This window comes from Pelobates fuscus, chromosome 7 (assembly GCF_036172605.1).
Source record: "Pelobates fuscus isolate aPelFus1 chromosome 7, aPelFus1.pri, whole genome shotgun sequence".
NCBI lineage: Eukaryota > Metazoa > Chordata > Amphibia > Anura > Pelobatidae > Pelobates > Pelobates fuscus.
In genome coordinates this window covers 33,857,008-33,884,510 of record NC_086323.1, presented here as the reverse complement: position 1 = coordinate 33,884,510, position 27,503 = coordinate 33,857,008, and the positions used below count along the sequence as shown (strand labels likewise).

Below are 27,503 nucleotides of genomic sequence, written 5' to 3'. Positions count from 1 at the left end.
AACCCTGGCTGCTTTTCTGGCCAACCTACAAACTATGAATGAACTGTTGAAGGTGGAATCTGCTATAGCTACTCTATTTTGCCGACTTGTCCCCCCCTCTCCCTTTACCTCCTCCACCAACCACAACCACAACCCTATATGTTTCACCTGCAAACATATAGAAAGGATGGATGGAAAGGACGTGAACTTAGTCTCCCTGCTTATAGCTTCACAGGATGTCCTTGAAAACCGTGCTTACAACTACGGGGACCCATGCCTTAACAAAACTATCCATTCCAGTTTGTCATAGCTTTTGGTATTTACAGGGATGTAATTTGCACAGTGTATCCTCACAGGAGGGAAGAACTTGAACTGTATATGCACAAGGTGGTTGATTTAGGCATGCTTCAGAGTACATACTAAGGCAATGTGTCCGGCCAGACTGTCACCTAAAAAATAACTGATCTAGGTTATATTCACATTATTACTTTCTAACTACGCTCCGACCCAGCAAGGCATTTGGTTGATTATCTGGTGGCAGGTTTCTCACACGGGACTCATCACCACAGGCACGCTCGAATGCCCTAACCTGTTCTAAGCTGATTATGCCCCTTTTACAGTGAACCACCTACTGTCCAAAGAAACCAAAGCAGGCTTCATGTTTGGCCCGTTTCACTACTTCTCCTTTCTCATCCTGGCGAACCAATCCCTTTGGCATAGCCGTACATTAATACTCAAATAAAAGATTTATCATTAAACCTGACCTCTGCACCTCATTCTTCTTCCGTCTCAGGCATAAACTCTCACATACCCGCCGAGGAGTTTTTACTACACTATGCAAATTCAATGATGCTATGCAAGACATCATCACAGCAGCAGCAAGGCATGGTTAAGACCGACCGACATCACCAATACCTTCAAGCTCCTACCCATTCACCCCTCACTTTGGCACTTACAACTGTGTAAAATGGCAGGACAGGTACTATTTTTCTAACCAGCTTAATTTTGGCTTAGCTGTTTTGACATTTTCGCTGAAACACTATGTTGGCTGCTCCTAAACATAGTCAGATGTTTCTCCATTATCTACTTTTTGAAGTTTTTGTTGGCAGAACCGGGGTCACACACACCAAGTAGCATTCACAACACCACATACCTCTTCACCACACTAGGGGTAACCCTGTCACCGAGTAAACGCTTGGACCCTCTAACAAGCTTGTTTTCCTGGGCTTTATTCTGGACACAGTATCCTTCCCCCAAGAAATTGACCTGAATTAGGGACGAAATCGGTCTGTTTCTGTGATACATGCACCAGAAAGGGACCCCAATCCTTGGGTTCCCCTGACTTTGCGATGTAGATCATTCCACAAGGCAGATTATTCGTCTCTGGGCTACTGTGTCTACTTCATAGGGCACCTGAACCCTGCCTAATTACGTTGAACGTTCTAGCCAGAGCTGTTTAGTTCATGTGGTATTAACTTGTCCAATTGAAATAGAGTATCTCTGTTCATACCTCCAACATCCAAGCTTTCACCTAGCATTTACACTGTCGCAGCAGTACACACCGGGTTTGCTGCCATTTTCAGCAATCACTGGTTTAGGGATAACTAGTAGTAAAAAATGCTAGTCAGTTAACTCAGCAGACTGCGAGTTTATCAACAAAGTGCAGTCCTCCTCTCTTACCCTCATCAGGCTGATACGCACGCTATCTTGGCTGGCAGCAACCGCTCCGTTTCACATTGTGTGCATTCTCATTCCTGATATCCGTAACACTGCGGCTGATACTCTCTCCCGTTCTCAATTTCAGGTTTTCTTCCAGGCAAGCCCCACAGCCCACCACCTACCATCCAGGATACCACCTTTTCACGAGATAATCATGGACTAACTGAGCTACTAAGTCACGCTCAGGCACTTACGCACTCTCACCCAACACCACCACCACTTACGCTAGGGCACTGACTATTTTCACTGCGGAGTTTCACTTGCAAGGAGACTTCTCCATTAAAATCATGGTGGCTTTTGCCTCCTTCTGTCACCTACAACTTAAATTATCCCACAATACTAAAAAAGCTTTACCTCACAGGGGTACAACACCACGTCCTCACCAACTATCCTAATCGCGCACCTTTCTTAGCATCATACCCCATTAAGAACATCCTCAAAAGGTATTCACAAGGTTACAGCTCCTCCTGTCACTACCAGATTGCCAATAGATGGTCCCATTTTCCGATTACTTCGTGACCTACTAGACCAGGGGTGCTCAACCTTGTCCGCAAGGACCCCCTACCAGTCCAGGGTTTAGGGATTACCTGGGTGTGTTTAAGGTGTTTAGAAAAAGAAAAAAAAGAGTCTAAGGTGTTTTTTTCCCCCCCTTTTTCTAAACACCTTAGACACACCCAGGTAATCCCCAAATCCTGGACTGGTTGGGGGTTCTGAGGACTGGGTTGAGAACCCCTGTATTAGACAAATTACCATTCTACTATCATACTAATCTAGTGTTAAAGGCAGCTATCTTTATTGCTTTCTACGGCTTCCTCAGACCTAGGGAGTTCAGTCATAAGACAGGCAGATACAATTTCAATAAAACCAATAAAGTGTGCTGTGCCTTTAAGACCAAATTATTAATATAAACATAAGTGAAAATAAATACGTGCAATATTATACAAAGAAAGTGACTAAGTGCATTTGTGCAAAAACACACTTATAAATATATGCAATCGTTGATTTAAAAAAAAAAAAAAAAGTGCGGATACAAAAATAAACGTAGCTTTCCCACTTTGGAATGTGCCCTTCGGCTTGTGTCTGCATTCCAATATATATCTCAAAGAAAGAGGGGAAATGCACATTCATAGGACAGTATGTTTAAATAACCAATATGTAAATTATGAAACAAAAACACTCACAAGGGAAGAGCAATTAAGTCTGCTCTAAACTTTGCTGGCATCTCATGCAAATAATGCAGGCTGGAATACAGTATCACGCCTTAAATTGTCTCATCTTAGAAAGGTCGACAACCACTATGTAATCTCTTTACCTTCCACAAAAACTAACCATACCGATCACCCCACTATCATTCCTCTCTTTCCTACCGAGAATGCCTGGTGTCCAGTGAAAGTACTTGACTTATTTCTCATATCTCACCACATACACTCAAACACTCCACTATTGCTACTCCAAGGGCCCCCACTCAACATAGCTAAATTCACTTCTCACATTAGGATGCTACTGTCAAGGTTGGGCTACAACCCGGCTTCCTGCTCCGGTCACTCCTTTTGTATAGTAGCAGCCTCGTCCGCATCAAGCTCTAACACACCAACCCACATCATCAAGAGACTGGGCCGCTGGAAATCATTAATTTACTATACTTACATTCCACAACCAGAGAAGGAGCTTCGGCAAGCTTTCAAAGTCTAGCTTTGTAAACTTGCAATAAAGTGTTTTACTTTGAATTCTCCTTTTGCCCTCTTTTATTACAGGCCTACTCGTACGTTGGTTTCGGCACACCTCAACCAACTTTGCATCTTCTACAATCCACAACCTATTGAAATTCCGAGCACAAGTTAAAAGGCCATTAGGTCTGAATTTGTGGGAAGAGTTAAGGCCCCTACTTAAACACCTAGCCTCTACTCACCTTTGCCGTGCAAGCTGATTGACCCCACCCACCTACATATTACATTTCACCTTGGTGGGCCCTCTTTTATTACAGGCCTACTCGTATGTTGGTTTTGGCACACCTCAGCCAACTTTGCATCTTCTACAATCCATAACCTATTGAAATTCCGAGCACATTTATATATACATATACACATATACATATATACAAATAAAATTGCTCCTTTATTCCCCCCTCCTCCACCTCAAAAATATAATTTGGCTCCCGTGTCTTCTAACAGTGTCTTGAGCCAGAAGAATCCACACTGAACGAACACTTAACTAGTAACTTAAGTGTACTAACTGAATAGAAACAAAATAAATCCAAGCCCATAGAGATATTCTTTCCTTGCTGTCAAAATTAGACACTGGGCAACAAACGGGCCAGGAAAACCCCAATTTCAAGATAGAATCTTTAGAAAGAAAGTGCTCTGCTTAACACCAATCCAAGTAACAAGATTATAAAAATGATGCACTGTCCCATTAAATCACAGGACTCTTGCATGCCCAGTGCTGTGGAAGGCACACCACACATGCACCGGAGAGATTGCATCATTGCCGACGTTACCATTCATTCTCAGGAAAACAGACATGAAGATACCGTTGCAGTCAGCATTTACAAACCCGCCTGTAACTATGCCGGACTCCTTGCCGCTGCAGACACTTGAAATTCTATGGTAATAGTGGCACAGTGGAGCCGAATGCAGGGTTATAATAAAAAACTAAAATCCGGCAGATATATAAATTCATGTAGAATATAACAGAAAAATCATCTGAAAGCACTAGATGCCTAAAAACTAACGAGTTATATAATGCTTAAATGCACTCACATAATACAGAAATCAAATGACAGGATTATCACATCCTAAAAAGCACTCAAGGTATTACTTGGCTTTTGTGGGTGAGGTCTATACAAGAATTGTATGATTGCATACAGGAATAATACAATCTAGTCAACTATCTGTTGTCAGGCAGGTAGTCCTCTGCTGGTCTCCATGTTGACTCCAATACACAATTATACTTACAGTAAGTCATTATTTGGTATTCAAAACAGCACCAACATATACTGTTGCACTATACAATAGAGTGCATACAAGTAAAAAGAAAAAAACAATCTACTACAATCAAAAAAACTACAATCTAAAGGTGATAATGGGGAGTTAAAACGAGATTGCAGGGGTGTTGAGGAGTTGAGTTGAGGAGACTTAGATCTGTTGAATAAAAACAGACGGATTTCCAGAACTAACCTAGCAGTCTATGGGGGTGGCTTCATTTAAAGACCATGGTTTATCGGCTTTGCCATGATTCCTTTTTTCTGTATACCATTATGTAAGGTGATAGTCCACACTGGGAAATTTGGCACAGCTTCTGCATTCTCATGAAAGGACAAAGTGTGGATCAGTATGTCACACTGATACTCGCACCATCTATTTTCAGGAATTGTAACTCTTGCTGCAATTCAAAAGATTCACTTTTAATTTAATCACCCATTACAGGTATATCACAAGTGTGTATGTGTCCCTCGCAAGGTTCCATTTTTGTGTGTACATACATGTAAATTATGTTTAGGCAGTTATTTCAACCTGTTTTACGTTATAGATAAGTGATATTGGGGAACGTGAAACTACAAATGAGAAATATAGAATTAATCAAGGGAATTAAATTAAAATCAGAGTTTACTTTGCATTCATTCATTGGAAGGGACACAGGGGAGGGTATTACTCCTCCACAGAATATAAAACACATGCAAACTTCCAAGGTCCACACATATTGATCAGCGGAAATACTCCCCAGGACATCTTTACCACTAGTCCCTGGATGACTGTGTGGCAAAAAACTATCCTTGCATTTCTAAGTCACTAGAAAAAAAAAAAATCAACATATGTCTACTTTTCACCAAAATACCAAACATTTGGGCTTAATGTGTCCGGTCAAATGTTCTTTCCAATCCAGACATGTCAATGGCCAACTACTCCTTGATCCTCTGTACGCAGTAACTGGGACCAAGAAATGATCCCATTCGGTGTGAGTTGCAGGACAATATAATAAGAAACGCAAATTATTAAGAACCTGCTTTGATGTAAAACGGGTTTTCCAAAACACAATTGGTTTATAGATTTTATTATCAAAGTTTCTTGTAAAACAAAATTCCAGGAACTGTACATCAAGATGGCACAAATTGTTACCTACATTTGTTTACCGACAATGAAAACAGAAGCCATGTAGATCCTGAAACTCAAAATGAGTTAATCTACACTGCATACACTAGCACGTGGAATCACTATCAAATTACTACTGAAATGATAGTGAACACAAATGCATCTTTTAGTCTAAAAAAACAAAACCAGAGCCTTGCTTTAAACAGGCAAATGTCAGGTTAAAAAAACGCACTAATTTTAAATTTAGTTGCAGAACAAAGTAAAATATTCAAGTGGCGGGCTAGACTTAATGTGTAAAACAGTTTTCAATATGGGGGGGGGGGGGGAGGGATTGGTAATAATATTGAATATGTCATTAAGATTACTAAACAAAACCAAAATATGGAGGGGATCATCACAGCCTCCGAAGGGTTAGTATGATTTATTGAAGCTTTTTGACAACAAAGAGCCACAAAAACATCCATTCTTAAGGCCAGCCAGACCTACATACATTGGAAGGATGGACACTGAAAATGCCATCTTCCAGTTTACCATACAAAAGACCATTGACTTGGAACATCTATGTGCCTGTCACATTTAACATGTAAACCAGCATATTTCCTATAGAGTTCTTTTATTCAAAGTCAGTCTAGCGCACTAAGGACATGGAGCAACTAAACAGCAAATCATAAAGCTCATTCCAAGTGTAGTAGACACATGCAGCAAATGTGGGAGTCACATTAGGGATATATTTTTTCTTCTTTTTTTTTTATTTTACATTTTAACAATTCTGCTTGACCTCACAAATCGTTTTATCCACTCGAATGCGTTAGACCAGCAATGGTAAAACTCTGACACTGCAACAATCCTTCTCTGCTTTTTTTTTCCTGCCCAGAGGCTGCAGTGACAACGATCGGCCATTACGGTGTTAAGCCAACCCTTTATGACAGATCTAATAACTGTTTTATGTTCTGTACATACACTAATAGCTCAGGGTCATATACAACCAAATTCGAAATAAAATTTTAAATAGAAAACAATCACATGGGGGACACTGGTCCATATCTTAAGTAACATTAGATGGCAGGGTTCTCAATCACTCATATCCATGTCCTCTTCATGATGGTCATCTCCGTTCACTTTGGAGTCTTTCACCAACTCAACGCTTATCTTCTCAATCGAGGTTTCGCTCGCCTGGGCAGGACTTGATTCTGTCACCATCATCTCCTCGCGCCTCTCTTTTTCACTGTCATAGCCTTGCTCTTCTTCATCATAGTCCCGAGTTACCTGCTTTCAAAGCACAAGAACAGAGGTAAGGTTTACATTCAAAAAATATTAAGAAGTCAAAAAAAGGTAACTATCCTAGAGATTATTTTAAAGTAGAAACTGAAGTTGTAAACTTACTTTCACATCTTTTTCACTCTCCGATCGTCTCTCACGGTCCTTGTCTTTATCTTTGCTTTTCTTCTTCTTGCTAGTAGATCTCTCACGCTCATCTCTAGTCTTTTCTCTGTCCTTATCCTTCTTTTTCTCTTTCTTATGTCTACAATCAAAAAAAGGGATGTGTTCAAAACTGTTAAATGCAAACTTAACGCACTATTGTACACATTTTTCAGCAGATTAATAGAGGTGCTTTGCCTACATAAAATATACCTCTTTGAAGAAAAAAAAAAAAGTGTCTATGATCTTCCTTCATAGAAGCAAGGAAGACCATAGACCAACTGTCAGTTGTCAAATACTGTCTGACTGAAGGTGCATGTATATGGTTAACGCAGGGATGCCCAAAAGGTAGATCCCTAGATGTTTTAAACGGCAGCTTCCATGATGCTTTGTCATTCTAAATGCATGCAAAGCATCATGAGAGCATCCGTATCCTTTAATTCAGGGGTGCCTAAAAGGTAGATCCCTAGACGTTGTAGAACTACAACTCCCATGATGCTTTGCATGCAGTTAGAATGGCAAAGCATTGTGGGAGTTGTAGTTCTACAACGTCTGGGGATCTACCTTTTAGGCATCCCTGGGTTAAAGGATAAGGTCGTATATTAAAAGGTAGGAATTAGGTGGGGGGAAAAAAAATGCACAGCTACAATGCATCCACAATCTATGTAGACAAAAACATCACATAATATGAGGAAATTGAACTCAAACTACAGTTATGAAATAAGTGATAGGAGAAAAAGTGAGCAGCAGTTTAGTGGAAAATATATTGTATAAATGAGGAAGCAGGAAGAAATATGGATTCCACTGGAATAATACCTCCTTGGAGATGGGGAGCGAGAAGTTTTCCTTTTTGGCGATCTCATTTTCTTGGGAGATCTTGACACACTCCGGCTTTTTCTGCGCCTTCTATCCCTGTAATTCAGAATGTTACAGTGTTACACAACTTGCTCAACTGGAAGATAGAAACCAGTATCAATGTAAGGTGTCGTCTTTTATAGTTTTATTAAGGGGCACCTAGTTTGTTCCTTTGCTAGATTCTATACTGAACATTTTTTTTAATTTCCAAGTTTAAAGTAAGAACATAGAGTTGGGGTTCCATTGGCTTAAGTACCTGCTCGTGCTTCTAGACCGTCTGCTTGTGCTATAGCTTTTGGGTGGGGTTTTAGAACGTTTTTTCTCTTTTTCTTCTCTTTTTTTCTCCCTAAATCAAGAAAAGAAAAACACTCAAATTAACACATCAATGCATTACATTAATTTCTTGTTATAGAAAAATATATTCAATATGGACAATAAAAACATTATTTGATGGACGCTTCTTACCTGGGTTTGGAAGTGCTCCGTGATCTCCTGCTTCGTTCTCTTGAATGAGATCTTCGTCTTCTAGGGCTCTTGGATCGTCGCCTACTTCTAGACTTAGAATGCGACCTCCTCCTTGATCGGCTTCGAGAACGTCTATTTAACAAAATGGATTGTTAATGTTGCAAAAGACCATTTCTTATTTTGCCATACGGCTATTATTTTATTTATGTTTAGAACAAGAGTTAACAACCTGATCAACCCCAAGGAAACTTGGAGGCCCTTAGTCTATTGATGGATGGAGATGATTCTTAGCAGACAGTAATCAGAAAGTAATCTTGTACTAGACTAAAACAATAGTAACGATTTGCCACATTGGCTACTTTTAGGGCCTTCATAGCATGAGAATGACTGTAAAACTAATATAAAATGTCAACCTCTGTGTCCTCCTTCCTCGGAGCAAACACTTTGGATATGCTTAAAGACCAGGAAAAGGACAGTCTACACCAGGGGTAGGCAACCGTCGGCACTAAAGATGGTGTGGACTATACTTTCCCTGATGCTCTGCCAGCATTATGGCTGTAAGGGCATTAAGAGAACAGTAACCCACAAAATCAGGAGTGCCGAAGGTTGCCTACCCCGGAACAACACCAATTCTGGACCCTCCAATTTCTGTCTGGAATGTATCTCAAATCATTTCACAGCAGAAACTAGGATATATATCTCTCTCTCTCTCTCAAATACAACTTTCTAAAGCCATGAAAGTATTGTACTTTGCATGCTTTATGCAATTTTATATTAAGTGAAGCAGGTCAAGCCTAAAGCGCTAGTTGTGCCCAGAATGCACATACCAAGAAGGTTATGCAATCTCATTTTTAGTTTTTATATTTTTGATACATAACATGCCTTTGATGACATTTTTAAAAAGCGCTTAACACAAAAGTTCAATACGTGGAGCAAACACCATGAAGACCAATGGGACAAGCAGCACTGGTGTCCATGGCAACTGTTTAGAATGTTGCTGCACTTCTTAAACATTTGAATCATTATCAAAACAAACTATCTGAAGCCAGTTACTACTTATTAAAGGGACACTATAGTCACCAGAACAACTACAGTTTATTGAATTTGTTCTGGTGAGTAGAATCATTACCTTCAGGTTTTTTGCTGTAAACACAGAGAAAAAGAGGTGTTTATATTACAGCCTAGTGATAACTTCACTGACCACTCCTCAGATGGCTGTTAGAGATCCTTCCTGGGTCATGGCTGCCTAAAATGCACCCAAACATTCAATATCTCCTCCCTCTGCATGCAGACACTGAACTTTCCTCAGAGATTCATTGATTCAATTCATCTCTATGATGAGATGCTGATTGGCCAGGGTTGTGTTTGAATCACGCTGGCTCTGCCCCTGATCTGCCTCCTTGTCAGTCTCAGCCAATCCTATGGGGAAGCATTGTGATTGGATCAGGCTACCACTTCTGCTGATGTCAGCAGACTGCTTGTTTTTCTAAAGGGCAAACAGCATGCAGCTCTACAGCTTCAGGCTTGACTACAGTAAGATTGTGCTATATTTATGGAGGCATGAGGGGCCCAGTCGGGCTAGATGGTGGTTTTAACACTATAGGATCAGGAATACAGTGTTACTGCTTACCTGTGCCTGGACGAGGAAGGCGTTCTCCTGCGTCTAGATCTTGACCGAGATCTAGAATGTTTTTTTCCTTTATCATCCTTTTTATCTGCCAGACAAAATAAATAAAATCAATCAATCAGACCATGGATATTTTCTAGCACTAACCTACATAAAACAGACCAACTAAAATAATTTACCAGGTTCGATGGCAGCTGAAATCAAAGACTGTGCTTCCCGCACTCTTTTCATAGCTTCTTCGATATCTTTTGAGGTGTCTGACTTGAGACTTGGAGACACAAGTCCAGCTGTTACATGGTTCAATCTAGCAAATAAATTAGTCTAGTTAGTCATTAGAAAAATACACATTCTGCTGTACTTTGGCAATAAGAGAAAAGTAGGAGAGGAAAAAAAAGCACTACTCTGGAATTGTCCTTTTTGAGTTAAAAGCATACACTCCAATGAAAATGGAGTGTATTGTAAAAACAATATTAGAATCAATATTCTGTATTGTATGCATTATACAAATATCAAAAACGCACTCAGAGCTCACAGATTACCATGTTAAATATCCTTATTTTAAGTTTCGGTGGAATTAACAATTTAAAATCATTTCTTGTCATCTACTCAGGGGAGTGTTTTATATAGCGAGACTATCTTTCTAGCTTGTTAATTTTTTTTGCAAAAGGGGAAGTTATATGTATATTTATTCTCCATGTTCATTTGTAAGATAATTTGTTTTTTTTATATGTACCCATGAAAACATTAAGGAGTCTTTACATGAATGGGCAAATAAGCAAAGCTACAGTTGGAGATTTAAGAAGTTTAATTCCCATATCTTCTAATAATGCAAATATTCAATTCCATATCCTGACATCTCCACCAGATAAGTTCGTATGTACCCAACTCCAGGTTACATCTCCAACAAACCTCAGAATAAGTTGGATAGATCTTATGCAGCCTATCTGGGACATAGTACCACGATTGGTTACTTTGCAGAATGTTTCTACGTAATTTAAACAAATGTATATTTTTGGTGACACAGTGAAGAGCCTTATACCAACTATCCTGGTCAATATTAGGTTGTAATTCTTTTTCCCCATTTAGATCTTGCTGAAGGAACGGGGATTGGGCGTGTTGATCTTATACAATCTATGGCTTTGGAAACGGCCTTTTGATGTCCTTATAATGAAACAATCTCGATGAAGGGGAACCATGAATGAAAAACGGGTCTCAGAACATATATCTTTACAAAATTTTTGAGTCTTAGGTAAATAATTCGTGGTTTGGTAAGGAGAATTCCTCTTGAAGTTAGGGAGAAGTTTTGCTATGGTTTCCTTGAATCAACTGTTTAATATAACCTATCCCAGCCGTTATCCAGGTTTTGATGCAAAGATACTCTATAAATTGTTCTAATATACCTATCTGGAGATACAGTGGGATTGTTTTTTTCCTTTTTCACATTTCTTTTTAGTTTTTCCCACTCATACGTTAGATTTTCAACTACCAAGCTATTGTCCCGACCCATTTCATTCTTCTCTTTTAGGATTCCATATCAGTATATCCCAATTCTTCACCCCTGCGATATTACATTCAATTCGCCACCAAGATTATTCTCTAAAGGAAAACAATTGGGATCTATAGATAAGTTTTATCATGATAGCCTTGTAAATATGACCAATCGGGGGCATATTGATTCCACCCTTTTTTGTTTGTTCGCCAATACCATTCTATTGATTCTTGGTCTCTTACCCTCCCAAATTAATGTATCAAAGCTATTTTGAATCAATAGCCAGCTATTTGGGATTTTTAGGGGAATCATCTGGAACAGGTATTGCCATTTGGGTGAAATATATGCACGTATGGTATTCATTCTGCCTATCCATAATATATCCTCGTCTCCACTCCCTCATTTTTGCATTAGTTTGTCTGAAAATATGGAGAACATTTATCTCCATTGTTCTACCTACATCTTTGACAATTTTAACACCCAAATAGTCTTTTCCCAGGAAAAGTGATATTAAGAGAGGATCTCCTCAATGTGGAGTTTATTCACATTTAATACCATCACAATAGATTTAGACATATTTAATTTAAAATTTGAAACTTCAGTGAACTCATTGATTTCTTTCACAAGAGCTTCCAGGGAATTTATAAATTCCTTAAAAATGCCATGGAGATATTTCCATGCTTAGGGAGCGCTCAGGCATCTGCACAGAAATGCCATATAGCACACTCACACTACTAAGGAGAATGTTAGTACAATAGCAGTGCAACCCATAGCTAAACTTTTAGTTGAGCAAAGTTCTCAGTAATGACTGCACCGCCTTAAAACTATCAACAGTGTAAGTAGCAACTGAAGCAATTTCTATTTAGTTTAGAGATTTCTAGAATAAAAAAATAATGGGTCTAAATATTTTTTGTTGTTGGCCCTTGCAGTTTGAATAACTGAAATTAAAATAAAGACTAAAACAAATGGTTTTACCTTCCACAAGCTTGCAAGAGTACATTTTGTTGTACATTGAGCAGGATTTACCAGAACATATCCACACCATATAAGCACATTAATATTGGCTAGCTATCCATGCTAAAACGCAGATGACCTTTTAGACTGTTCCATTAACGGTCACCTAACGCTCCACCACCTGCATAGCCTTCATGCAGGAGTTACTACAATTAAGTAGTCAGTTCTGATGATTTTTTTTTTTTTTTCATCTAATGGAACCCATAGAGAAGCACTGAATCAAAGGCTTCTTGAAGAAAAGCATTATCTTCGCTTATGTTCATGTTGTGCACAATGTTGCCGAACAAGAGGACCTTCGAAAATTGAAGGTCTTAACAAGGAAGTGTCTCTAGCGACAGCTACTAGAGGAATGCTTTAAGCAGAACTGTTATACAATGCTTGGAAGAAAAAAAAAAAAAAAAGGCAACTGCATCTATTGCACATTCAGGTGTCCATTTAATATCATTATCATAAACTAGTCACATTTTTATTTATTATTAAATAAAGAAAATTGAAATATTTATTGAAATAAATATATTACTTACTTTGGATCAACTGTGCTCATAAGCTTTAGAAGCTGATCAGCTGCTAGAGACTGGAGAGAGAGAAAAAAAAAACCAAAGCATTAATAACATGAATACAAATTATGAAAATCATTGAGATCACTACTCTACTATTAAAGGGGGTTTGTTATCCAAAAATAATTGTACAAGCACACGTTGCTGAAAAATTGCAATAGTATTGCTGTGAAATGCTATTTACAAGCCTAAGCAGGGACTGGGCCCCAAATAACAGCATTGATAGTCAACACCCAGTACTCACAAGCAACCAAGCCCTGCAGAAAAGCCTAAGCAGAGGTATCTCTGGAAAATCTATTCAAGAATTACATGTACTACTTGTTAATTTAAAATTGTGTTCTATTCCACCTCCCTATATTCACACTACTTAATTGATAACATATCCTATCCTGATCTTCTGGTGCATTTATAGTCTTGTTATTTTACGTTCATTCTTTATGACTTTGTAGTTAATTATTTGTTTAGCTAGTGTTACTCCTTTCACTGATAGTCTTGTAAATTTATGTTCACTGTTAAGGACTTTCACCTATCTGATCCTTCATATCTTTTTATCCCAAACGTTAGTTCCTCCGGTTTTTCATCTCTAATTACCTCAATAGCCCCATGTCTCCCCAGCCATAATGGTGTTTTTTTACATTTATTTTTTTCTAACCCCAGACCTTATATTTCAGACTGGGCCCCTAATAACAATGATTATCAACAACCAAGCCCTGCAGAAAAGACTAAGCTGAAGTATCATATCTGGAAGGCTGCCCACCCTCCCATGGTCATTACCATACTTCTAGATAGTACAGATCAGCTGATTTTCAAAACACACCAATCAAGTCAGTAAACCTATTCTCACCTAAAATCCCTCTGTTAAACTGCATCCTTAACCATGGTTTAAACACTGCGGTATGTATGTGTCTATCATTATATATGTGCATATGCATAATCTTCATATCTATATAACAAAACACATTTGCTCTAAATAATATTCTCCCTTCTATTTTTCACTTTCACACTAACTTCTCTCATCATTACTAAAATATCTATATCCTTCTGCTCACCTGTCCCTGGCAACACCATCTTACACTTTACTCCCCTCCCCTCTCTATTTATCCCATGCACTCTACATATACCTTTCCAGCATATCTCCTATCTCCTCTATATACATACCCTCCTACAAAACCTTCAATTCATACTCCCACCTTCACTTTCTATCCTTCTGCTCCTAGCAGCTGGTGATGTCTCTCCAAACCCCAGTCCCAGCAAACCCACCAAGTACTAACTCAAGGAACCACACCAGTCTCATGTGCCTCTAAATCCTCTTTCAATACTGCCCTCTGGAATGCACGCTCTGTTTGCAGTATTACAAAATCCATTGCTTTTCACGACCTCTTCTCTCGTTCCCTAGATTCACTAACCTTAACGCCGTTACGGCGTGCTATGCCGTCACGGGTTAAGTGGGCTTTAAAGCCGTTATGACGGCATAGCACGCCGTAACGGCTTGCAGCCCCAGGAGGTAAGTTATACTTACCTCCGCCGCGATCCGCTTCGGGAGGACTGCCTCACAGCCCAGGCAGCCCTCCCACGGCAAATGAGGCCCCCGGGGGCCATGTGATCGCTCTCAAAGAGCGATCACATGGCCCCCTATAGCTGGCTGTGGATCTGCCAGCAGGGGGACTGTTTGAAATATCAGACAGTCCCCCTGCTGGTGGGAAGTATAAAAAATAAATAAAAGACAAGTGTAAAAATAAATTAAATATATTTTTATATATATATAATATGTATATATATTATATATATAATATATATACATATTATATATATGTAACGTCATACAAAGTGTATTTTAATATTAATATAAGTATATATATTAATATTAAAATACACTTAGAATGACGTTACATATATAATATGTATATATATTATATATATAATAGATGTACATATATATTATATATAAATACGTATAATTAAAATAATAAATAAATTAAATAATAAAATAAATAAAATATTGAAACAAAATTTTATATAAATTATATATGCATATGTAATTTCATTCTAACTGTATTTTGTTATTAATATATATATATCGGTAACAAAATACACTTAGAATGACATTCTATATATATAAAATACAAATAACCGCAAATATATATATATATATATAGATAAATACATATAATTACATAAAAGATTACATTAGTATACACGTAGAATTTAAATACCTTTAAATGCATATATATTAAAATTCTACATGTATATTTAAATAATCTTTTAACGTAATTATGTGATTTGATTAATTAAAATTTGATTGACATGCATGACAACACAGGGAGAAAGTGCAGAGAATTTAATTCGCAAGCACTATATTTGACCCTGTAACTCTCCAAGACACCATAAAACCTGTACATAGGGGGTACTGTTTTACTCGGGAGACTTCGCTGAACTCAAATATTCATGTTTCAAACTGCTAAATTGTATTACAACGATGATATTTTAAGTAAAAGTGACGTTTTTTTGCATTTTTTACAAGCGAACTGCACTTTTATGGTCTATATTATTGTTGTAATATGTTTTACTGCTTTAAAACACTAATATTTGTGTTTAGTGAAGTCTCCCGAGAATAACAGTACCCCCCATGTACAGGTTTTATGGTGTTTTGGAACGTTAGAGAGTCACATATAAGGCTTGCATTTCATTTTTTTCACATTGAAATTTGCCAGATTGGTTATGTTGCCTTTGAGAGCGTATGGCAGCCCAGGAATGAGAATTACCCCCATGATGGCATACCATTTGCAAAAGTAGACAACCCGAGGTATTGCAAGTGGGGTATGTCCAGTCTTTCTTAGTAGCCACTTAGTCACAAACACTGGCCAAATATTCGTTTTTTGCTTTTTTCACACAAAAACAAATATGAACGCTAACTTTGGCCAGTGTTTGTGACTAAGTGGCTACTAAAAAAGACTAAACATACCCCACTTTCAATACCTTGGCTTGTCTACTTTTTCAAATGGTATGCTATTATGGGGGTAATTCTCATTCCTGGGCTACCACACCGTCTCAAAGGTAACATTACCAATCTGGCAAATTTCAATCTGAAAATGTAATGTTCTATATTTGACCCTGTAACTTTCCAAAACAACATAAAACCTGTTAATGGGGGGTACTGTTGTACTCGTGAGACATCGCTGATTCAAATATGTGCATTTTTTTTGCAGTAAAACCTAACAGTATTATGACATTCACAGTTAAAATGTCAGACGGAAATTCAAATTTAAAAAAAAAATCTTATTTTCTCAATTTTTTTTTACTTTTATTCATAATAAATGATGTTCCATATATGAATAGTTAATGATAGATTAAAGCCCTGTTTCTCCTGAACAAAATGATATATAATAAGTGTGGGTGCATATAATTTGAAAGAGGGGAACTACGGGTGAACAGACACATAGCACAAATTCCAGTTTTTGTTTACGTTTTGTTTTGATCAGAACGTGCACTATTGACTCCGTCCTGAAGGGGTTAACAGAAACACGTCTCTCTCCCTCTGACACTGCTACCCCTGTATCTTTATCCTTTGGTGGTCTTCAACTTACCAACAACCCAAGACACTCTGAATGTAAAGGTGGTTGTGTAGGGTTTCTCCTCTCATCTCACTGCTCTTTCAAACCTCTACCCATCCCCCCCTTCCCTCTCTTTCCCATCATTTGAAATTCATTTGTTTTCGCCTCTAAACTTTCTTTGCGAACATTGCCATTATTTATCACTCCCTGGTTCCCCTCTCCTCTTCCTTGACCACTTTGCTGTCTGGCTACCCTACGTCCTCTCTTCTAATATTCCATCCCTAATTCTCGGGGACTTCAATATTCCCATTAACCCACCTTTGTCCTCAGCAGCCTCTAAACTACTTTCAATTACTTCCTCCCTTGGGCTATCAGAGTGGGCTAGTTCTCCCACCCATGTAGCTGACAATAACCTCAACCTCATTTTCTCTTATGCATGTACAGTATCGAATATCTGCAACACTCCATTTACTCTCTCTGATCACCTCCTCTCATCGTATGCTTTCAAGTAGCCTGTCACCCAACAACCTCAGCCTAACCCCCCCTCAACTCAAGAGGAACCTTAATTCTATTGACCTCCAGCAGCTGTCAGCTGATATTGATTCACAAATGCCATCTATTCCTTCCCTCTCCTGTCCCTCACTGGCCATCTCCACATATAACACTACCGTCACATCTGCCTTTTACGCTGCAGCCCCGCTACAACCATGCACCTCGAGGAGGGCACGCCCCAAAAAGTGGCATACTAAATCAACACGCTATCTGCAAAGATGCTCCCGTTGTGCTGAATGCTCCTGGAGGAAGTCGAGCACCCAGTCAGACTTTCTACATTATAGATTCGTATTGTGTTTGTACAGAGCAGCCCTTGCCCTCGCTAAACAGTCACACATTAGTTCATGCTCCCACAATGAGCCTCTCATTAGTTCATGGTCCCACAATGAGTACTCATTAGTTCATGCTCCCACAATCCCAGGCGTCTGACACATTTAACTCTTATTCGCCCTGCTGTGGCCACCACCCAAACTAACCTCACAGCCGATAGTTTTGCATGCTACTTTACCAACAAGATTGAACAGCTAAGGAAAGAATTCACCCCACCTTGCCATTCCCTTTCTCAACCACATGTAGATCATGCCTTTCCTACCCTTCAGACGTTCTCCCCGGCTACTGAACAAGAGGTGGCTGCGCTTCTCCTTTCCTCTCGCCCCACCACTTGCCCGCTCGATCCTGTCCCATCTCACCTTATCAGATCTCTCTCCCCCTGTCTTGTGTCTTCCTTAACACACATCTTCAACTGTGCTCTCTCTCTTCTGGCCTTGTCCCTGCTAACCTTAAACATGCCACTGTAGTACCTATCCTGATAAAAAACATCTCTTGACCCGTCCTCTCCCTCTAATGATCGTCCCATATCCCTGCTCTCTTTTTCCTCAAATCTTCTGGAAAGACTCCAACTCTCTCCTTGACCCTCTTCAATCTGGATTCCGCCCTCTCCACTCTACAAAGTTATTAACGACCTAATCGCAGCTAAATCCAAAGGCCACTACTCCATACTAATTCTTCTTGACCTCTCTGCTGCCTTTGACACCGTTGATCATGCTCTCCTTCTTCATACTCTTCAAATCACTGTCTCTGTGACTGTCCGCTCGTGGTTTTCCACTTATCTCTTCTAACACTCATTCAGTGTCTCCTTTTCTTTTCTAATGATACCTCTTCCCCTCTGCCAAGGCTCTGTCATTGGTCCCCTTCTATTTTCTCTTTATACTGCCTTTCTTGACAAACTTATTACCTCATTTGGATTCCACTACCACCTATAAGCTGAAAACAGCCAGATCTATCTCTCCTCCCCGGATCTCTCCCCTGCCGTCCTGCAACGTGTCACTGCTTGCCTTTCTTCAATCTCTGACTGGATGTCCTCGTGCTTTCTGAAACTCAAGCTCTCTAAAACTGAGCTCTTAGTCTCCTCCTAATACTGATCCTCCCCTTTCGCTCTCCCTTCAAATTAGTGGTATCCACGTAAGTCCATCCTTGCAAGTGCGGTTTTGGCGTCATACTTGATTCTGGCCTTACATCCAGTACGTTGCCAAATCCTGTAGCTTCCATCTGAAAAACATAGCCTGCATCCGCCCCTTTCTTACGCAGGATGCTACCAAGGAGCTTGTCCATGCTTTTGTAATTTCCCACATGGATTATTGTAACCCTCTAATTGGTCTTCCCAAAAGCCGTATTGTCCCGCTACAGTCTGTAATGAATGCTGCCGCTAGACTGATTTTCCTCTCTAGTTGGTCCTCTCACACCTCACCCCTCTGCCAGCCCTTACATTGGCTCCCTGTATGCTATAGGAGTCAAGTGCGAACCCATACATATAAAGCACTGAACAATTCTAGCCCCTCATATTTCTGTCCATGACCTTCTCCTGTCCGCTGCTTGCATCCGTACAGCCAACTCACGCTTGCAGGACTTCTCGCAGGTGGCTCCCTTCCTATGGAATAGCCTGCATACCGCCATCAGACTCTAGTATCCTAGTCTTCAAACCTTTAAGAAGTGCCTTAAAACATCTCTCTTTAGGAAAGCTTATGGCCTCCCAGAGTAACCTGTACCTCACATACCTGTCTCTTGCTCTCTCCTAAAGGGCAGCACTCTACTGGCTCCTCCAGCTCTGCTTCACTCCCACCAAATTTGCCATTTCCTGTCCTAATCTGTTTTATACCCCACCTCCTATAGACTGTAAGCTCGTTTGAGCAGGGTCCTCTTCAACCTATCATTCCTGTAAGTTTTCTTGTAATTGTCCTATTTATAGTTAAATCCCCCCTCTCATAATATTGTAAAGCGCTACGGAATCTGCTGGCACTATGTAAATGGCAATAATAATCTACAGAAAAATAACAAATAAATAAAATATTAAACTATAGACTTGGTATGGCTGTTTAGGCCCACCTTAGATCATCGGTGGGGGGGAAGAGGGTGAAGGGCTTTCCTACAAATCAATGCATCTCTATGGGTAACGTTTAGTGTCTCCATGCATTTCTGAGTTTAGCATACCTGTATCTATGTGCACATTACCTATATACATGTATATTTATGTAATTAGTAGAGATTAACTTGTTGCTATATATGCTGAAATAGAGATTTATTCACTAAACACAGAATTTTCATGAATGCAAATTACAAAAAGCAGAGCTGGAGAAGTTTCCCCCATCAGATACTCGGTCTTACATTTTGCGATTAGGTTTTCAATTCACTACAAGTTGGTGTTTAGTAAATACTACACATAGAATGTGTCTAAACTCTACAGCAGCTGGACAATTTTCCCATAACAGCTTTAATGCCAATGTTAAATACCAATATTCTAAAGGAAGCATAACGATCAAGTTCTTAAACAATACAGAATCATTTTAAACCCAAGCAATGAGGAAATGCTTATGTTCTCCATTCTTCAATAATTTCAAGTGAATTTTACAAAATTAGGACAACCAACCAGTACGCCGAATGGCAACAAACAGACAGTACCTGTGAGTTTAGGTTGGCTCCTGGAAGAGTAAGAGCTGCAAGAGTGGGATCAAGAGTAGGGGCTCCCAAAGCAGCAAGAGGAACAGCTCCAATCTACAGGACAAAGTAAACGCAAAGTCATCATTTAAAATTCTTTTAGTCAACACATTGGCCTGCCATTTTAACCACTGTCCACTTCTTGGTTATCATATGAACTATTTGCAAGAATAAAATCATGAAATGTATTGTGTGAGAAGGGTTTGTCCTCTTTTTTTCATTTTACATAAGTACAAATCTCAATAGAAATTGGCACTTTCATAAATTAGCCTTGCTCTAGCCCCCTGGCTAACTGTGTATGTGTATTTGGGAAGTGGAGTGCACCTTTAAGTTTCTAACACTGTACCCAAACCAATCTTCTACATACTATAGCAAAAATCAAAGCTCATAACTGGTTTAAAATGCATTGTCTACATAAAGGGATACTATAGTCACAAGAACAACTACAGCTCATTGCATTTCAAAGAAAAGGCAGTGTTTATATTGCTGCCTAGGCATACCTTCACTGGCCACCCCTCATATGGCTACTAGATGTGCTTCCTGGAGCAGTGCTGCACATCATGCAAGACTACCTTTCAGTGTGTCTACCCTCTGCATGGAGATACTAAAACTTCCTCAGAGATGCGTTGATTCAATGCATCTCTATGAGGAGATGCTGATTGGCCTGGGCTGTGTTTGGCTTGTGCTGGCTCTGCCTCCCGAATACCTAAGATTTCTTTGTATAATTGCTATATTATTGAAATTTTTAGATACAATTATTCAAATGTAATTGCTTTAATTGAATCTCTATATCTAATGACTGTATTCAATCTAGTTAATTTGTACTCTGACTCGTGGCACAGCTGTTAGCCTCTACTATCACTGTGACTAGACTGGGGGTTGTATACGGATATAATTTAGCAAATTGTTTTGATTGATGTAACCTTATTAATTGTTAATCACTTGTATTCCTATAAAAATTAATGTATACATGCCCTTAGTAGCTTGTCAAAGACCGTGAAGGTCGAAATGTTGTGTTGGAGCGGGTTTAATAAAATTGCCTGGTTTGTACCTTGGAGTGCCACTGCCTGACAGTCTCAGCCAATCGAATGCCTTCCTATGGGAAAGCATTGTGATTGGCTTTGATCAACACTGATGTCAGCCAAGCAGGCAGATCAGGGGCAGAGCAAACAGCAGCAGCAGACTGGAATAAAAGGTTTTACTATATTTAGAGGGCAAGGGAGCTAGATGGTGTTTTTAACACTGTAGGGTCTGGAATAGAGGTTTGTGTTCCTTTAATTTGAAAATGTATTTCTAATGCAATAGATACTGCATTAAAAATATTGCCAAAAATTTAAGTGGCACTCTAAGCACCATAACCACTACAGCCAATTTAAACGGTATAATATTTACTTGGGTCCTCTGGACCTTCCTGATACAGCTAACGTGAGAAATCGCATTTGACTTTAGCTATATCAATTATATTATCAGTTTGACTACTTATGGAAGAACACCAGCAGGAAACTTGTGGCACTATAACTATAGCAGCAATCAGTAGTGGTGATGGTGCTCTCAGTTTGTTGAGTAGAGAGGTCAATGGATAAGTTCTTTCCCCAGAGACCAAAATGGGATGCCCTTGATTGGGGCATCTCACCACTCCTAACCTTTCGCATATTTTGGTCAGGTGACTGATAAATGGGCAGTACATTTCAGAGGGATTGCCCTGCTGCAGCCTATGCAGGATGCAGTGTGATAATCTGTCAGAGCCCTTTGCAATCTTTACAGGACAGTCCATTAATAAGATGTAATGGTCAGATGAACCCGTCATACAACGTAAGGAGGATAAAGATGAAAGTGTGTGGGTCTCCATACTTTTTTTTTTTTATATATATAAAACTCAGATATCAACATTATTTTTTTCTTGACAGTTCTCCTATTCTGTGCACAGGATATGCCAAGGGTGTATTCTGTGCACAGGATATGCCACAGGGTGTATGCCAAGATTGAAAAATATCAAAATCTGTGAGAAGCTGTATGCCCAGAGTCACAGCGCACTGTCTGCAGAGTGATTGAAGCATATGAAGCAAGCACTCATGCTACAGCTCTGGCACACTGTCCCTGACTATTACAATGTGATTGGTGCTGGGCACCTGGCAAACCCCAGCTTCGATCAGAGTCAGCAAGCAGGAGGGCATGTAGGAAGACCTGTCAGGATCTTTTCAGACTGTATTTATTTAGAAACCTATAAAGGGCATAGAGCTCGGTCAATCTAGACCACTAAATTTGGCAAAAGCCCCAGGTATCAACTGAGCAGGGATTTGACACTGTTCATGTAAAAATTATGCTTAAACTTGAAGTAAATCCAAGGTCAGCTCCAGTTCTCCATGATCGTTTCACTGTAGTCACGTGGCATTGTTTCCCTCCCTGAAGTGAAGTGCTCATAGAGAAGCATTTTTGAGCCAGTAAATGCAACACCATGCATGCACGAGCAATGAGAAACGGACTAAAAGCTCATCTCGTCACTAAAGCCCACCCTCTTCCCAATTGCTGAGGAAGAAAAGTAGGGTGGGCTGTACAATGGGTGGTGAATGAGGGGGAGGGAAAGGACTAAAGGGATACGATAGTACCAGGAATACAAAGCTAGAGGCCCTCGTGCAGAGCGTGAGGACGTCCAGCGTCAGATACCGGACCAAAGGTCCGCTTCGATCCAGGAAGCGCTCTAATGGCTGTCTGTTTGACAGCCACGGTAGGCAGACTTAGAGCTGCAATGTAAATATTGCAGTTCTCTGGAACTGCAAAAGTGTCATGGCACTCAGACCACTTCAATGAGCTGAAGTGGTCAGGGTGCCTACAGTGTCCCTTTAATACATCCCATTGCGATTCTGCAAATCTACATACACACAATGAATAACTTTACTTTAAGATGTTCTCCAAACATTGATTAACCTAATAAAGATAATTCCCAGTGCAATAATTTCAGAACAAACCATGAATTTCTAATGCTAATTCGTGCTGATAGAACTGTTAAACTAAAGGTTAGTATAAATATGAGATGTTCACTTGGTTGCAAATATTAAAGATTATAACCACCAGCAAGAATGAGTCTAGATTTCGAAAATGATAATTTAAATCAAATATACCCTGCTTAAGGAGACTGAAGCAACTTGGGTTTCAAGTCTAGGGTTTGCATTGACTTTTGAGCTAATATATCAACAACCTTAAACAAACAGTCTCATTGGCCAGGATGGAAAGTATACATGAAAAGAGATATGGGCAACCATTTTCACAGCCTCACAAAAAAGTAGAAATGAACTGGATAAGTTTGGTAGCATGACAGGCTGCTGCACAGCAGTCTCTCTGAACTTACCTGACTGAGCGGGTTTGGAGTTGGTAGAAGTCCTCCTCCTGGTAGCAAGCCTGCAACGGCGTTAGCTGGCGCCACCAATGACAGAGCTTTAGCCTCATCAGGAATTATTCCTGCAGAAAAATTAACAAGTGTTAGATGTACTGTTTTTTGAAAGAAAAAAAAAAAAAAAAAAATATACACAAAAATAAAAGCCACCCAGAAATCTCCTCCCTGATCCACCACTCCAGCTTGCAGATAGCACATACTATGGCTGGCATAACATAGCTCTCTTGTAATGCAATTAAACTTTACATCAACCATTTGACTTTTTTCTCTACAAATGGTTAACAGGTTTTAGAATAAAACAAAACAAATAAAATGTAAAAAATGTATTCCACAATACACACTACTTGTTTTGTGTTAACGCTGCCGAGATTTCATCACCTGTACTCGATATATAAGTCATGAACCAAACGTAAGCAAGCACAGTGCCGGTTCTCCGCAGGTGTGCTCTCAACTTTCAAAAGCTGTTTTATGAACAACGACTGGTGTCGGCTGCTTCACTATAAAGCACATAGAAAAATCAAGATACACAAGACAAAAAGAAGTTTGATTTAAGGTTGGATAATACGGAACAGTTCACTAAGCTCTGTATACCTACCACACATTTATGCAAGACAGCTGCACATTTTGTAAGGTAAGGTGTGAAAGCTAATATCTACTCGATACAAAGGGGCATTGTTGGATTTCAGGCTAATTTCTTACCTGTTCGGGTGGACTAATAGCCAAGGTAGAGAGATATTGAACTATGCAGAATCCTTTGAATAACATTTAAGTACAATAGTATAGTCTAAACCCCAAGAGAGACTTGATGCAAGAAGTGTGCATTTAGAGGCTACCTGGGCTATCTGCATTTGCCAGCAGTAAAAAAAATAAAAAATAAATGATGTTTTGAGATCTAGTATACAGCATGACCCTGGGAATGGAAACAAATTCTTGCAGCCAGATCAACTGGAACAAGTATGTCTACACAATATATATAAGGCTAAATAAGAACAATGAGAAACAGGTAGACATAAACTGTTTTTGTGCCCATACCCGCCCAAAAACCTTGCGAAAATACCCACATTAAAGAAAAGAAAAAGCTAAGAAATTTTACTACAGATTTTCAAATACCAGTAATTTGTCTTGAATGCACATTAAGAAACTGCATGTCATCATAAAACATACAATATGCACAGGGCACTTAAGAGAAACTGGATAAGCTGCAGAGGAAAACTGTTGAGTGGTATTTTCAGCAGGGCCTGGTAAATAGTTCAGGCTGAACCAGGGAAAAGAACTGTAAAACACAACAACAAAAAAGAAAAACCACTGTTAAATAAATGTAATGGCTCCTTCCACCTATTCTGAGAGCTGCAGATCTTAAAAGCAAATGTATATTATACTGCAGGGTTATCTGGCACGTGTCAGGGGGGTTTGGAGGAAATGTTGATCAATTGTAAACATTACGTATGTCTTGCATACATCATATATTATACCTTATTGTAGGTCTCATGGGGATAATCTTGCATGCATGAGTCCCAAGACCATATATAAATATGTATAAAAATATAGATTAGCTTATCTTGAGACAATATAGATTTTTAAACATGCACCAGATATTCCAATTAATAATCATTAATTGAAAATAAATATATAGAAACAAAAAGGACTAAATTTTAACAAAATAAAAAAACAAACTATAAAAACAAATAAAAAGCAATGAGGACCCTCACCGGATTATTTTCATGCGTCATGTTTTTTATTTATACACTGCCGCTTTGATAGAACCATGAAATACTGCATGGATGTGTTGAAATGAAAGAAAAAAGAAAAAACAGACAAAAGAAAATACATTAACCAGTAAACCTAGAACCTGTCCATATGTATTTATAAAAGGAAAATGCATTAACTGGAACCTACTCAAGCCTAGGTCAGGTTATGTTAAAATGGAACCACATTGAAAAACCCTGCAGTCAGAGATACACTGATTAACGGATTGTGCTTCTTTAGATTTTTTTTTAGTTTGCAAGTGCAAAAGGCATGAGAAAGGTCTCTCCCACACCTCCAGCACTTAATGGGTTTAAATGAATTGGTGTGAATGTTAGTGATGAGCAACAATCAAAGAGATACCTTGCCACACTCAACTTATCTGAAATTACTGCAATGCCTCAGAATCTTGCACCAAAAATATAAATATATATTTTTTACTTAAGCTCTTGTAACAGCAATAGCGAACAAAAAAAAAATATTTGCCTTTTGTTTAAAGATGATCTGTGTGGTTCTTACACAACCCAGTAGTTAGCAAAACATTATTTTACAATTTATACCATGCTGTCCTGACAGTCAGTGCATTCTACTTAAATAAATGTAACCCCATGGTGTTTTGTATGCAAGTGCCATAAGGGTGTGTGCATTACTGGCATTCTGGTATAAATTGACAAGCACAACTCTTAGGAGATGCCCGTGCATTATAGAGCAATGAAGGTACCCTGGACATTAAAGTGCTGCTTGTTTTTCTCTGTTGCAATACTATCCATTCTCAATAGCTTCAAAAATGTTTACTGGGGAGAGGAAACAAGGAATGGTCACGTCCAGTAAAGTGAACGCTCCACTTCATTACATAAAATTGTGAATACCACAACTTAGAAGATAAATACTATATAAAATATGATACAACAATGGCTGTCTGAATCGATCATAAGACTTGAAACCTGTGCTTTTAGCAATACCTTCTGTTTACCATGTGGCACAAAGCCAATGACACAAGCTCTGATACCAACCCTAGTGAAATCATTGCAGAACGTGGGTATGCAACATACGGTCTCTAAGTACAGGTTTTGGTTTTTCTCTAGCTGTATTATATAGGTGTATATCCCATGGAAAACGCATTTATTTGCTGGCATGCAGGTATGTTTGAGAGGTTTCGGAAATCAGACATCCTACTCTTTATTTGGCAATCCCCCATAACCCTATAACATACACAGTAGGGCCAATAACAACACCTTGTGATATCGGCAAATTAGTCAGGCTTTAAAAGAGTGTAGTAGTAAAACAGTGTATTTGCGTGTCTTAAAGCAAAAAGCAAACTGTTTGTAAAAGAGGACTTAAGTAAAAAATGAAAAAGGTGATTTTGATGGAAGATTGCTTCTGGGATGGCTAAAACATATGGAATCATTCAACGATATGAGAAAACACATGGCAGATTTTGAACTCTCCCTTGTGGTAACCTACTTTGTTACATAATCTTACAGAGAAAGAAACTTCCACTAACCTACTTTGCCTGGGGCAAATAGGAAAATCTAAGCTACAAGTAGAACAATAAACAAATAACTCTGGATGGGCTGGTAATGTTCCACAAGTGACAAATAAAAATAGTATGTCTGACTGGTATTCCAGGTTACCAGTAATCAGCACATATGTATCAGAGAGGAACAGGTTCTGTTTTAGCAAAACTCAGGAATCTTGTCTGAAGCTTCTAATTTCTGGCTAATCATTCAGAAGGATGTCACATGCTACTAAGTTTGTACAGTGAATACAGCTTCTGCTCCACTGGTAGAAGACCTGAAACCCACAAGAGACTTATCACAGGTTTGTGGGATGACCCTGCACGTTTACAGAACATCAAATGCCAGACAGGATGTCAAGGCACTATTAAGGTAAAGTAACATAATCTTTAATGATACATTCTCTATCACAAGACTAATAAAGAAGAACACAGAATTAAACAGTTACTCATCACTAAACAGTGTAATGTACATGAGAAAAGAGCCCCAGTCCAACTTTATTTCTATTTTAAATGTCTTTGCCTTTATCACAAACACTGTAAAAAA

At 39.0% G+C, this 27,503-nt stretch overlaps 1 protein-coding gene across 4 annotated transcripts in view; it reads right to left on the bottom strand.

Annotated features, from left to right (window-relative positions):
- Positions 1 to 5,714: 5,714 nt before the first annotated feature.
- Positions 5,715 to 27,503, bottom strand: part of SRSF11 (serine and arginine rich splicing factor 11) — a 33,734-nt gene continuing 11,945 nt past the window's right edge. Inside the window, exons 1-12 of one of the 4 annotated variants that reach the window (XM_063427921.1) lie at positions 24,862 to 25,395; positions 24,076 to 24,194; positions 23,653 to 23,762; positions 20,271 to 20,363; positions 13,180 to 13,229; positions 10,332 to 10,456; positions 10,156 to 10,240; positions 8,526 to 8,657; positions 8,317 to 8,406; positions 8,022 to 8,117; positions 7,170 to 7,308; positions 5,715 to 7,055 (exon numbers count right to left, since the gene is read on the bottom strand). In XM_063427921.1, coding sequence (XP_063283991.1) covers positions 6,858 to 7,055; positions 7,170 to 7,308; positions 8,022 to 8,117; positions 8,317 to 8,406; positions 8,526 to 8,657; positions 10,156 to 10,240; positions 10,332 to 10,456; positions 13,180 to 13,229; positions 20,271 to 20,363; positions 23,653 to 23,762; positions 24,076 to 24,097 — 1,140 coding nt within the window. In that variant the 5' untranslated portion in view covers positions 24,098 to 24,194; positions 24,862 to 25,395 and the 3' untranslated portion in view covers positions 5,715 to 6,857. Of the gene's footprint in view, positions 7,056 to 7,169; positions 7,309 to 8,021; positions 8,118 to 8,316; positions 8,407 to 8,525; positions 8,658 to 10,155; positions 10,241 to 10,331; positions 10,457 to 13,179; positions 13,230 to 20,270; positions 20,364 to 23,652; positions 23,763 to 24,075; positions 25,396 to 27,503 lie in introns of those variants that run through there. The other 3 variants (XM_063427920.1, XM_063427919.1, XM_063427918.1) reach the window with 3 other exon arrangements.